At 34.7% G+C, this 15,154-nt stretch overlaps 1 protein-coding gene across 4 annotated transcripts in view; it reads left to right on the top strand.

Annotated features, from left to right (window-relative positions):
• The window catches only part of LOC145247448 (malonyl-CoA decarboxylase, mitochondrial-like), a 111,577-nt gene extending 104,444 nt beyond the window's left edge, over nt 1–7,133 (top strand). For all 4 annotated transcript variants that reach the window (XM_080109233.1, XM_080109232.1, XM_080109234.1 and 1 more), the window contains one exon: nt 1,788–7,133. In XM_080109233.1, coding sequence (XP_079965359.1) covers nt 1,788–2,020 — 233 coding nt within the window. In that variant the 3' untranslated portion in view covers nt 2,021–7,133. The remainder of the gene's footprint in view (nt 1–1,787) is intronic.
• The last annotated feature ends 8,021 nt before the right edge of the window (nt 7,134–15,154 follow it).

Below are 15,154 nucleotides of genomic sequence, written 5' to 3'. Positions count from 1 at the left end.
AGTAGGAAGGCAGGTTCGAACCTGTACCACAAAGGAGGAAAAGAACAGGAATAAAACCTGACGTCTATGCTGTTACAACCACCGCCAAACCAGAATGACATTTTTTTAAATCAAGGCTACACAATCAAAAGGAGAGGATGACTTTCGAAAATATCAGCAAAAAAAGCGATTCCCCCTGTAGAAAAGTGCGCAGTTTAAGGTGAAGATATTAATGTTTTTAGCCAATTTTTTCGATATTTGTCGTCTGAAAGGTCGAACTTCAAAACGATACTGATCTTGAGAAAATGCGTCGCCTCTGTTGAAAGTGTTGGGCAGACATGCAAACATCCATGCATTTATATATTGGTAAATAAAAATTTTCAACCCAAACCGATGAAAAAGCTTGCCCTATCTCTGAATACCCTTTACGTAAAATTTCAAATGTTTAGACCAGAAACTGTCTGAATAATTTGGTAGAGACCGCAGAGGTCAATTTTTAAAAAACTTTGACCCCTATTATGACCCCATAACATTTATTGTTTTGGGCTCAAATCAAGTTATTAAGTTAGATCCATGTCCAAGGAAACTATATCTAAAATTTCAAGATTTTAGATCCAAAATTGTCGGAGGAGTTTGGTAGAGTTCTCAAAGGTCAAATCGTTGAACTTTGACACCATAACACCCAAATTTCTGGCCAAAAACGGATTACAAAGATTTTCCCAAATCTCAGTAGTCTGTATAGCAAATTTCGAGTCTGTAGACTAAAAATTGACAGAGTTATTGCGTTGGAAAATGTACACAGACACACACACAGATACACAGACACGTTCACTTTTATATATATATATATCAAATCTGTTGCCAAGATTGCTTGAAAAATTGTTGGATCACTTTACTGTTCCAATAGGTATCTCACTGCTGATGCAATTTTATATCTGTATAAAAGCCAAATACATCCTAAAATGGAGTACTGTTGTCACATCTGAGCAGAAGCTGTCTGGCACACCCTATCTTGCCTTGATAGAATTCAAAATTAGTTTCAAAACCTAGTAGGTGATGCTCATTTCTCTTCCCTGCAACCTCTTTCCAACAGAAAAGATGTTGCGAGCCTGTCTCTATCATTATTTTCATGGCAAGTGCTTGTCTGAGCTCCAAATTATGATCCTCCCATTGCCAAACTTTCACAAAAAATACTCGACTAGCTACATCCAATATCAATAATTTTCTCCACTCTCTATCTTTTTTTTTTTTTTTGGCCAATTTCAATATGGTAGCCTTCAAGTCCAATGTAAACAAGTTCTTGTTGAGCCATTCTCTTCGATAATCCAAATTCTACCCAACTTACACCATTAACGATTACTAAACTACCACCTTATATTCATTAACCCTTATCCTTGAGTGGCCTCCAGAGCCTTAATAAGTGGTAACTCCCTTGTAAATATATATAAAACATGTATAACATAATACATTTTCTTATATAGCATATATATAACACATCTAGATTATCTTTGTTTACTCTGTGGCCTGCGATGAATGCATAAGTAAAAGAAAGGTTGTTGGAGAAAAGTCAGTTACATGATAAAGATCTAGTGGCAAAAAAATTAAATACAATTATATCTGAGAAGAGCATACCATATTATAAAGTTCCTGCGGTGATCACGCTATTTCCATCTGTTTTTTTTTTTTTTTTATTCCTTCAATCTTTCATGTCTTTTGTATCCTTGAACGTCAATAAATTACATTTTCCTGTCCCCCCCCCCCAAATGTACATATTTATAAAAATTGAATTTTCTTTTTTTTATTTGCAGCTAACTTCCACCTCGGAAATGGAGCTATGTTGTGGCGATTAAATTGGCTTGGAGACATGTCCCCTCGTGGTCTTGGACAATCCTGTGGCATGATGGTCAATTATCGGTATTACTTGGATGCTACGGAACAAAATAGTCTAAACTATCTTGAAAAAAAACATATAGAAACTTCACCAGAAATTATTGCTTTAGCTTCTAGTTGCAAGAAAGAAGTTCAATCATCGATGGAATAATAATTGGAGGATTGTAAAAGAATAAAATGGCTGATGTATGTCGCGCCCCCTTCCCACGATTATATGACCTTTTAGCCCTGATTATGGATGCTTTTTCAGAATTTCGAGCATGAAACATTCTGAAAATTAATTGTATTTAAGTTTAGAATGGTAAAGAAGGAGAAACCATTTTGTGATAAACTTAGAAAGCTTACTGAACACAACTCTAAAAATTTAGCAGTAAATTTTTCAGTCATTTGGTTTATTCAAACTACTGTTCTTATTTGGAGTGTTACTTTTTCAATGTTTTGGCCAGTGTAATCTCTGGCCTTCTTCAGGACGTTGTACACTTTTTAACGGTGTCATTACATTTTAACAGACTCAAATCTGTTGCAAGGAAACAAAAAAAAAAAAAAAAAGACTTGACACACTTTTTCTTTTTTTAAACAAAAGCCTTTATATCCAGTATTTCCAACAACACATTTTTTTCTAAATATTTAAAAAGTTAATTTCTCTTTCTCCGGCTGCGTGTGACTTCTTGCTTCTCCTCTGACACCCATCCACGCGTCTCAAATATATCTTGAATACTATTTTTCCAAACATTTGTGTCTCGAACACATCCTTTTCCACTCTCTCGTGTCTCGAACACGTCCTTTTCCGCTCTCTCGTGTTTCAAACAAATCTTGAATCCTTTTTATCTCAAATACATCTTGACTACGTTTTTCTCTGAACACATGTATCCTTTTTTATCTCTGCCAGCTTGGTCGTTTGCATAGGGCTGCTGCTGCTAACTCAGTGTCAGCAGCTCTGTTACATATCTTTTCAAACTTGGAAATCTTTCTGTCAAACTCAGGAATCTGCACGGAATTTTGAACAGGATCCTTTATTTAATCCATGGAGGTAGCATGCTCTCGTTCCATCAGCTTTGACTGGAAAGAAGTTCTTAATGTCTTGGCATAGTAGATAAAGTTCTTGGTAAAATTCAGTTGTAACACTTCTCTGGAGGTTGAAGGTTCAATCCTCAGTGCGGGCGACACACAATTGCGAATTACTTAGGACTTCTACTCAGTCATGCTTGATGGAACGAGAGCATGCTACCCCCCCCCCATTGTTTTAATAAAAGTTTCTATTTGAAATTCTGCATTGATTCCAGAGTTCATTAAGATACACCTACAGCAGAAGATTGGAGGTTGCATCGACTGAAACGTTGTAACACTCAAGATTTAAACAGTAGTTTGAATAATCCAAAATAATATAAATTATCTCCAAAATTCAGAAACACTAAATTTTTCAAGTTTTTTTTTTCTTGTCTGTATGTGTGTGTGTGTCTGTCTGTCTGTCTACCAAATAACTCAATCAATTTTCGGTCTACAGACTCGAGATTTGACATAAAGTGTATTGAGATTTGGGAAAATCTTTTTGATCGTTTTTTGCCAGAAATTTGGCTGTTAAGGGGGTCAAAGTTCAATGATTTGATCTTTAGGAACTCTACCAAACTCCTCCGCCAATTTTGGGTCTATCATAATTTAAGGACTTGAAAGAAAAAATTAAGTGAATGGCAAAGAGAAATTTTCGGGTAAATATCGAATCATGGGGAATTGTTTTATATTAAAATTACATAGCAAATTGAACACTCGCTTAAAAATTGAACAACTCAATTCAAAACTGTGATCTTATAATTTGATGTTTAATCATTACTAATCGGGAAATTTAATTTTTATTATTTTATTTTATTTTTTTGGTGAAAGTGCACTGAGGGACCACCCAAATATTTATCTTTAAGAAGTTGTTTTTTTAATATCCAACTGTTTACAGCTCCAGTCGGGTCTGCTGCTTAAAAAAAAAGGAACATTTAATAGTGTCGCGGACTAGAATTATGAGTAAAACTGACACATGCATGATTACGAGTATAGTAATGCCTGCCCGCCATTTTTTTTTTCTTTTTTTTTTTTCTTGCCTGTTGTCTGGTGAAGTGGGTGCACAGAAATTGTCAGTGATTGTACCTATTTACTATGCCTCCCCACGGGACAGAGTTAGACACCAGGGTCGTTTTTTAACGTGGAGAAAAGGTACAAAAATAAAAATTGTCTCAGTTGTGAAGGATTTCTCCTCCACTGAAAGAGAACAAGAAATAGAAGTGCAGCATCTGAAGAACAGATACTACACTTTGATCTTGTCCCGATTTTCTTCAGTTTCAGCATTTACTGCAAACAAAAAGTACGTCCAAGGATGGAATACTGTTGCCATATCTGGGCAGGAGCTGCTAAAAACAGCCTATCCTGCCTTGACAGAGTACAAAATAGACTTCGTGGCTTAGTGGGGGATGCCCTTTTCTCTACCCTGCAACCTCTCTCCCACAGAAGAGACGTTGCGAGCCTATCCTTGTTTTATCGTTATTTCCATGGCAGGTGCTCGTCTGAACTCCAATCTCTCGTCCCCCCTCGCCAATCTTTCACGAAAAACACCCGTCTAGCCGAATCCACTGTGAAAAATTTCCCCCACTTTTTATCTGTGCCTAAATCAAAACGTGGATTCCATGAACAAAGCTTCTTTCTTAGAACTGCACGCCTGTGGAACTCTGTTCAGTCTGCCTGCTTCCCTCTGGACTACAACTTGGATGTGTTCAAGTCCAATGTTAACAAATTCCTAATGAACCGCCCCCTTAAGTAAACACTTCATCAAATCTCCACACTAACGTAATGTACTTGCAATAACCCTTATCCCTGAGTGGCTTCCGGGCCTTGATAAGTGGTGATCTCTGTGTAAAAAAAAAAAAAAAAAAAAAAATTCTAAAATAAATTTTCTGACTCTTTTCTGTGCAAAATTTTTAAAATTTTTTTTTCATAAATTTATCTCTTTATACAGTTCTTTATACATTTATTTCTTTCCATTATTTTTTTGTTTATTTATTTATTTCTGTGAAAAGTTATTTTAACATTTTCTTCAAGTGCTAAAAAAAAGATTAATACCAATACTATGGATTCCTGCTACGGTTGTAGCAACAAATATTTCAACACAGTAAAGACACGAGCAGGCAATTTTTGCGAAAACATGGTGTTTTGCTGACAAGCGTTACCTGTCCGCAATGCAAAAACGAGTGTTCGTTTTGAGAAGGTAAACGAATCTGGAGGTACACGCACTACACAAAAGTGGGAAAATCCAAAAAAAAAGAAAATATTGCGGTTTCACTGTCTCCAAAACCACAGGAACATTCATTGCTCGGATATCAGCGTGGAAAGTAATAATGTTCGTCAATCATTTTTTAAGCACTACGTAGAATCATCGGACAGTATGCAAAAATCTGTACATTTCGCACCACTTCTCAGTTGATTGGCGGTCCTTCTATTCCGAGGTCTGTGAGGACTGGCTTAACAACCAGGAACCCATTGGAGGTGATGGGATAGCTGTCAAAATCGACGAAAGCTTTATCGTGTGCCGAAAGTATAGTAGAGGAAGGATGGCTAGTCAGATATGGCTTTTTGGTGGAATTGAAAGAATTTCAAAAAAAAGTTTTGTTGTCGTGTTGACTGGCCCAGATGAAAAACGGGACGCTAAAACTCTGATTCCGTTGATGCACAAGTTTATCCTTCCGGGCTCAATAATTTTCAGTGATTATTGAAAGGCATATACTAACCTCGACCGGCATTTTCCACACTACACCATAAACCACTCAGAAAATTTTGTGGACCCTCTGGATCCCAGCATCCACACACAAAATGTAGAACGAATGTAGCTAGATGTAAAACAGTGGATTAAGCGGCCTGGTATTCGAGCAGAATTCATGGAGCAATACCTAGCGAGGTATTTATTTATAAGGAGTGAGACAGACAAGACGAAACTTCTGCATAATTTTTTTACAGGCTGCTGCATTGTACAGACACAAGTCGGAACTTAGAGATTTCTTGTTAAAAAAAACAAAAAAAAAACTTCCTTTGAAATAAAAACAATAAACCTTCCTCGGAAAAAAAAAAAATAATAAAAAATATTAACCTCAACTTTTTCTTCCTTGTTAAGAACAAAACATTTGCTTTCTGTGTTAAAAAAAAAAAAAACGAAAGAAGAAAAAAAGGGGGTATTAACCGAAACCCTTTCTTGGAAAAATAAATAAATAAAAGTCTGTACAAAAAAAAAAAAAAAAATGTACGCTTGTCTTTTTCTTTTTTTTAGTCGGGGGATGGTGGGTGGTGTGTCATGTGCAGTGTGTTACCGGCTGTCTTGCATGGCAATAAACATGGTGGCCATTAAACTATTACCCGAAAACATTGGGGGTTTTTTTTCCGTGTTATTATTGTACATAATTCTAGTCTGTGACACTATTAAATGTTTTTTTTTTTTTTAAAGCAGCAGACCCGACTGGAGCTGTAAACAGTTAGATATTAAAAAAACGACTTCTTAAAGGTAAATATTCGAGTGGTCCCCCAGTGCACTTTCAACATTTTTTTGAAAAATACGGTGGTATATATACGTCAAAAAATTTTAAATTATTATTTAATGAAAAAAGTAGATCCTGTTACGTTTGAAACTCAACCAGACCCAGGCTAGCCAAATTCGGCAGCATATTTGGCTTCATGGAGGAAAAAAACAAAACAAGACAGTTTTATGTAGAGAAATTGGAACTTATTTGAGAGGAGCAATGTGTATTATCTGTTCTGATACTACACTGTATGTTTTCTGTCTTTGGTAAGTGAAGGAAAAATCCTTTTTAATTGAGACAATTTTAATTTATGTTGCAATTCAGGCTATCCCTTTAGAGGAGGCTGGATTTTCTTCACGTTAAAAGCTGATCTTGTATCTATCACTGCTCGCGTGGAGAGTCAAACAGATACTTCAGAGAAAACGAACTTAAAAAAAAAAAAAATTTTTTTTGTCAAGGGAAATAACTCTTTATCAAATGAAATTGCTTTCAAAAGAGATAATTCCCAAGAAAAAAAAATTAATCAAGGGAGATAACTCCTGCAACAAATGTAAATATTGTTTATAGCTATCAACAACCCGACATGAGAAAACAAAAATGAAATTTATGTCTGTTATACACCAAAATACTTCGGAAAAAAAAACAAACAAAAAAAATAACGTTTTTCTTCAAAAAAAAAAAAAAAAATTATTTTAATAAAAAGGTGGTTATGTGTTTAAAGGTTTTTTTTAATTTTTATTTTGATGTATTGTTATACACATCAGAAAGTATGGCACTAATTTTTGACAGCTATAAAAAGTACAGGTAAAAACTAGTAAAATGAAATTAATTCATCATAATTTTTACTCTATATTGAAGAGGAAAGATCAGAGTTTAAATCGCATATAAACATTTTTTTCACACTGAATAAAACAGACAAAATTTGATTTGAATATCACAAAATAATCCAAATATAAAAAAAATGAGAAATTAACATGGCGCCGTAAATATATAAAACACAAGTCTTATAAAACATTAAAAATATAGGAAAAAAAAAACTTAGTACAAATATACATTATATCTTTTAAAAGTTTTTGTTCAAATGATATATAACAGTAAAAGTCTTACTTTTGGCTTGAAATATAAAAAAAAGATATATAGATAGGATATACAGAAAAAATACTCATATTATAAGCAGACAGCAGCTAAAACAATTAATTCCTGTTTGATATAGAACCCGTTAACTGACAGAATTTCCTTTTATATTAATTTTCAGTATCATAATTTGTAGCCCGAAAAAAGTAATGTTTAAATTATTTTTGTTAAATTTCTCTTTATTCTAGGAGATATCAGTTTTTAATTCCTAAAAGTAAGCTTTTTTAAAATCTTAACTAAATCCTTAAATTACTTTTATCAGGAAATTATTTTCCATGGACTAAAAATCACATTTTTATTCAATATGAACAGATTGTAAAGAAATTTGATTACCTCCTAAATCATAATTGTTTCAGTTATTTGGTTTAGAAATTATATTTTCGTTCTGACAAAAGAAACGAGTAACGCTACAATTTTTATTAGCAAAATACTAACAGATTACTGTGTCATTGGCCTTCTGTAGAAAAAATTATTGATGTTCGATTTCTAAATATATTTTTTAATTATTCACTATTCAAAAATGACATCGATTTAAAACATAAATTTTTCTTAATTATTGACAGTAAGATTGTCTGTTTATTCATAACTAGGGGGGGTACCCGGCGTTGCCAGAGTGTTTGTTTCCGGGACGGGGGGGGGGGGAGTTTTAAAAAATGTTATGGTAGGTAAGTAGGAAGGATCAAACCCGGAGTCATGAGTAAAAGTAGGAAAATAAAGTGTGAAAAAAAAAAAAAAAAAACATCTGCAACCTTAACAGTTCGGCCACCAAGAAAAGTCCATTCCAGTTGTTTAGGAAAAAAAAAAAAAAACGACTAGGGTAGGTCGGCACGAACGTGAAAATATAATGTGAATTGTCCAGCACGCTAACCACTACGCCACAGAGCACTGCAGCTTAGTTTAGTGATTTTAAATAACTTCACATGAAAGAACTACGAAGCCAAACCGGTGTTCTCTTCTCAACTGTTCCTTGTGAACGATCCCCAAACGGTGTTAAGTGGTGGCAGGGGGAGGAGGAATTTATTAGAGAGAAAATATTTTACCACTTCCATTGATCTTAACCGATTTTGGCCGTGACTTCTCAGCAGAAAAAGTATAGAAATCTAAGATTATCGAGGAATTTGAGAAATAATAAGCCTATAACACAGCTCAGATATTGTTCTGCCGTTTGTGCATATTATATTTGCATGAAATATCTTGATTTTTAATCCTATTAAGGTCAAAATCAGACGGGAAAAAATGAGTTCATTTTATTTATATAGAGATAAGTCTTAAAACTGAATCTTCCACATTATTTTTTTCATGAACCTTGAAAAATTCAATCATTAGAAAAATAAATAATTTCGGAAATCGTTTGAAATTACATAAATAAAAACTGTCAAATTTAAATAATAAATCATTTTAAACAATTTTATAAAACTTAAAAATAATTTTAATATATTTTCCAACTTCTTTTTTTTCCAAAAAAAATCAATAAAAATCATATAAATCGACAATGTTTGTGACCCAAAATTAAATGTATTTTATTTCATCATTCCAGTATATTTTAATCTATATATCTATAAAAGTGAAAATGTCTGTATGTGTGTGTGTCTGTCTGTGTGTGTACACTTCCCTGCCAGATAACTCAGTCAATTTTCGGTCTAAAGACTCGAGATTTGACATAAGGGGTATTGAGATTTGGGAAAATCTTTTTGATCGGGTTTTAGCTAGAGATTTGGCTGTTAAGGGGGTCAAAGTTTAACGATTTGATCTTTAGGAACTCTACCAAACTCCTCCACCAATTGTGAGTCTAAACACTTGAAATTTTAGATCTTAGACATGGATCAAACATTTTGATTTAATTTGAGCCCAAAACAAATGTTAAAGGGTCAAAATTAGGGTCAAAGTTAAAAAAAAATTTGATCTCTGCAGTCACTACCAATTTTTCTCTCTGGTAGTTAAGGAAGCCTATTATATAGAAAGGCATTACAATACATATTTACACTTTTTAATATATACATATGCACATAAAGTTATGAGCAATACATAGGGCCCGAGTAAAGCCGGGCGGAACTGCTAGTATGTAAAAAAACTGATGTTAATCCCTTCCAAAAAATATTTTGATAAGATCCGTTTGGGGGAGGGAGGGCAAAATACGAGATTTTTTTTTTTATATTATTTTATTTCAGTTTATATATAATTCAGCCTTTTTTTTTTTTTAATTTTTTTTTTTTACTAAGTCTGTAAAAAAAAAAAAATAAAATTGATCAATTATTTGATTTTTGAGAGAATATAAAAAATAATGTTTTCATTGTTTACATCAAAATATGTAACAATTCAATTTTATTTGCGCCAAAATATGTAATGGTTCAATTTTATTAGCTTTTTGGGAATTTTTTGAAAATTCATTAGTTTTACAAAGAGTAAAATAAAATTTTTTTTTTTAGAATCTTTCTTTTTGAGAATACTGCCAAAATCGATTTTATTTTAAAGTTTTTACTGTTATTATTTGTTATGAGAGTTGAAAATTACGCCTTTATTAGTGTTGTACCTACAAATCAGTCATCATTTAACATACCAAAAGCCACCCGAGGACAAGGGAGTATATTGAGATGGTCCATTTTTTGATGAACAATGCTATACAAAGGGCTTTAGAGGCTGATTTTAATATTAAGGACAAGGCATGAAGCCATTACTTTTTCCGTAGCCATTGATTGGATATTAAAAAAAAGTCACCCAAAGATCAAGGTATAAGATGGGCCAGTGAGCATAAACTTTCCTACTTAGACTTTATAGACGTCTGGTCCACATAGAAGTGAAACTTGGTTAGATGCGTTTGATTCCAAGTGTCTTGGAGAGATGCCAGGCATCAAATGGAGTGATCGAACTACCAACTAAGGAGTCAGAGATTACACTAAACAACAGGTAGTATTGTTAGTAATCGGCAAATGATGCCTAGGCTAGCTCAGATATACCCCAAGATTGGCCCCAGAGAGAATTGTCAACCAAGTGCTCTAATGGACCCCTGTTGGAAAAAAGAAGAGGTGTAACACTGTAAAGCGTCTGAGGTAAATGAACCTGGCTCATAGGTTTTAGAATTACTGATACTAATTGGTAAAATAAACAAGAGAGTTAAAAAGAGAAAAAGTCAAAGTTTTGTAAACAAAATCATCGCTAAAAATAGATCGGAGAAAACAATAGAAAAGTTGAACGGGTTGGCATTTGATAGGTATGAATATGGTCTTGAATGTCGGGCGAGCGACCCGATAATTGACCAGTTGAAACACTTGATACGTATAAATGGAAGATTAATATCTAACTCAATACGTATCAGCCGCCTCAGGTCAAAGGCTATGTTCGACGGGCTGGCCAAAGATGTATAAAACACGGGGTTTTGCGAGCAAGGAAGTCAGGGAGAGTCAGCCAGAGAGAGAGAGAGAGATAGACGTGCCGATTGAGTAGGCCACCCTACAGCTGCCGCGCCGGATCTACCCCCGCATCTACCACCACCACGATCACAAACACAGACCATTACAGTGTTCGTACTCAAAGGACTTTGATGTAACAAGGAATTAGTGTTTTATTTTATTATTTATAACAAGTCGTCTGTTTTGTTTTTTTCCTTTGTTTCCTCTCCCTTGTCCTGTGACGTCATACCTGGGGCCCGTGACCTTAGATAGAGCCTGTGGTGAAAACATCATAGAGGAAACAAATAATTGAGAGATTTGATTGCAATGGGAATAATCTAGGGAGATGCTGTGGATCTGGCTTTCAGATTGAAAATGATAGTATTACTTTGACGGCTTTATATGTTGCAGGACACGGAAGTTCCTAAGTCATGAAGCCATTTGATGTAAGGAAATAAAAAGAACAAAAACTTATTGCAAAGTGATTACCTAACAGGATGGCTCAGCAAGTATTTGAGAACATTGGACTTGTTGTAGTTAACAGAGAAGCAGTCTCATACTATTGGGTTCCACAAGTGAGAAGTTCTTAAAAATAAACTTTTTTTCTAAAAGTTCTGTTTGCTTTTAGATACACAAAGCAAGAAAGGAAAGTTTTTTGCAATGGTGGTAGATAAACGAGTTCTTGCTGTGAATGTTTTACAGAGGTTGGAGTATGATACCATGTGGTCTCACCAACAAGCCGCTGACTCTTTCACACTGGTGACCGTCAGTGAGGGACACAAGTAGAAAGATAAAACAAAATGCACGAAAAATACAGATGCTGATGCTTCACGTATATATCGATGGGTGTGTGTTTCTACATGCTAACATTCACATCTACGCCCTGTTGAGGCTGGGTTCTTCTCTTGCTGTCAGTTCATCTCAATCTTTCAAAGCTTTTCTAATCCAGCCCAAGCCTTGATCTGTCCCAATTGTCATCAAAGTCCAACTGTTCAAGTGTACAACTCAATTCTCAACTCTTATTGTCGTAAAAAGACTCACACTGTCGTCCGTCGATTGTAAGCTGATCTTTGTTGTCTGTAAATTTTTTCTTTTGTTAAAAACTCATCGGTTGTCACATCCCATGCCATTCCCTAGTGTCATAAAACTAAATATATATCTATCTATTGTTCAGTCCTTTTGCTATCATCATTTGTCACACCTGAATTTAAATCTACCCTTACCTCTCTTTGTCTATTGTCAAATTTATTTCCTACTTTATTTGTCTTCCTACTTCTTTCCTTCATGGCTGCAGGTCAACCATAGTATCATGGGTGGAGAACCAGAGGTTGCAGCTCAGTCACTACCATGGATATTACTATGATGTTGTGATGAAAAACTTCCTGTAAGAAAAAAGACCGTAAGGGAAATTAGAGATAATTTCTCACTAGATTGTTAAAGTCAATTCTGTACAAAGTCAAGAAAAAGTGTTGCAAATAGTAGCAGATGTGGCAGCAGTACTCTCTCTTGGATTTTATCAGACTATCAAACAGGATTGTATGAGAAGTCACATGCTTTCTGGAGCAGTAGAATTGTTGCATAAAGCAATCCTTGGCAATGCCTGATAACTAGGGCTGTGACAACAGCATATTCTTTTTATTGTTTTGACTCTCGAGTATATATCAGTTAATATTTTATATGTTTTTATATAGAGTGATGTGGTTCTCGGTTGATTAATGGAGTCTGACTGTGTCGGATATATACTCGAGAGTCAAAACAATGAAAAGAATATGCTGTTGTCACAGCTCTACTGATAACCATGCAAGTTAGGATAGATTAGTTGAGATTAAAAATTGTTGATTAAGATAAATGTTTATATTGGAATAAACTAGAAGAGTGAATATTTACTGTTACATATGCGATAAAATATGTGGTAAGGTAATTTATAACCTAGGGGTAAGAGAAAGAGAGAGATAGAGAAAAAGAGAAAGAGAGAAAAAGAGAGAGGAAAGAGGGAGAGAGAGAGAATGTCTATCGCTAAATACGAAGAAATATCGTTTACCTTTGTAACATGTTGCCAAAGGAGGGGGGTATAAGGGAATTTATGGGAAAGCAAAAACCCAAGTATTTTTCTCTTTATCGCTTATGTGACACAGCAAAAAAAAAAACAAGTGGATAGAAACACAAGGACGAACACAATAAAAATGCGATGAAATAACGAAATGACAAACACTTTCCCAAATGATACAAAAATAGATTTATTTAAGATAAAAAAAAAAAGGAAGAGTTTAACGAAAGAAAAAGAAATGTATTCAAAGTTATGGAATCTGAAGTATATCTACGCGTATTGAAATGAGCGAAAGTCCTTGGGGGGGGTAATCAAAGTCTTTGCACTTACAAGTCTCTTTTGTTTTTCCCTTTTTTTTTTTTGTTTCTTTTGCTGGTGTGTTTCTCAACTCGTCAACGACGCAGTTAATCCAAGATATTTTCTTTCAGTGGGGAAAAAGTTTGGATAGCAAATTCATGTGTTCTCTTTTCTTGCTCGAGCATTATATATCTGTCTCTTTCGTGAGGGATAAGGGGTCACATCATCCATGTCAGTACATCCACATCTCCTTTGCATGATGGGAAAAAAGTACTTTGTCTCGTTTGTGAGAAAGTAAATTAATCGCGTTCTTTCGCATGACTGGAGAAGGTCGCGTCGTCCACGTCTTGTGTATCGGTATTCTTTTTGCATGAGGGGAAGAAGTCGAATCCCCCTCCTCTCACGAGGAGAGAGACCTCTTAACAGGTCGGCGACCCAAACCGAAAAGAACAATTTCCGCCCGTGTCCAGTTAAAAAAAGGGAAAGGGGAAGCGATACCACTTCCGGTTCCCCCCTCTTCTTCTCTGTTTCACAATCCGATCTAAAAATAGACTTGATGAAATCTCTAGCCTGTAAAGTCTCTGCAAGTTTTAAAGGGGGGGATATATTAGTAGACTTTCGCTCAGTTCGAAACACCTACTGTATTAGTTTATTTTGTGGGAATCATGTTTTATTTTACCTCGGAAACAAAATATTAAAAAAAAAAAACGATATATCTCGTTAGTCTAAAATTAAGTATTTAAATTTTGATTTAAATACATAATCCAATTTAAAGATCATGTCACATTATATAACTAATATAAACAATAGGTTTTGGAATAACAACAATTTGAAAACAGCGTAACCTCGAATAATCTGACATAGAAATAACTTTAAGGTGACGTGTATCTTAGGAGGAAACGTGATCAGTGAGAGTTTTAGTTGAGTCTAGTTTTGGGGGCCAACAAGAGAAGATGGGTTTCCCAAAATGAGCGTTGAAGCAAGTTGAGGCAACATACTTAGAGATGTGATTTAGAACGGTGGTTGTAACGCCTGGGAGATGGGACGATTTTGGAATAAAGACCTGTATATATATATATATATATTATAAAAGTCGCGGGTTAGTCTCTCTCAAAGAAGTTGAAAGTCTTTATTTCAGGCCAATAATTGAAACAGCTGAACTAGCCAACATGAAATCCGTTGAAAAAAGGGATGATCATATTTGATGTTTTCACATCCTAACATTTATAATATATGTAGATTTTGAAGATACTCATGAATAGACGATCACACATATTTAAACACTCATCTCTTCCCCACAACAATATAACATTTATATGCCATTTTATGCCATTTATATACACTCGTGATATAGATGATTGTGATACGTATATACAAATGTAATAGTGATAGACTTTGGTCATCTAAGCACTGTATTAATTCCGCAAAGACAGTTGCATTCTTTTCAATGAAGTTGGGGTCGTTTCTATTTTCAGGTTGTGCTTGAAATACTTTGTGTAGATTTTGAATTCATATCCTAAAAATTTCACTTGCCACAATTCGAATTTTGATTCGGATTCATCGAAATAAAGACGCACGCTGGGCCCATAACCTCTAGAGTTTTAAGCCATGTTTAGTTTCAGAACAGTTTCTGATGGTTAGGTGTTCTACACAAGTCCTGGAGGTGATTGGTTCTCAGTAGACAGAACAGTTTCCGATGGTTAGTTGTTCTACACAAGTCCTGGGGGTGACTGGTTCTCAGTAGACAGTTCTCGAGTTGGAATCCACAAAGCAAAAGATTCTTCCCGTGTTGACACGAAGAAAACATACGCGAGCTTGCTACAGAAACGGTTTAATAGTTATGGAACAATTCTGGTTTCTGATTGGTTGGTATGTGA

The sequence above is a fragment of the Euprymna scolopes genome, chromosome 25, assembly GCF_053919585.1.
Source record: "Euprymna scolopes isolate OS-2025 chromosome 25, ASM5391958v1, whole genome shotgun sequence".
Taxonomy (NCBI): domain Eukaryota; kingdom Metazoa; phylum Mollusca; class Cephalopoda; order Sepiida; family Sepiolidae; genus Euprymna; species Euprymna scolopes.
This window is presented reverse-complemented; position numbering and strand designations above follow the sequence as displayed.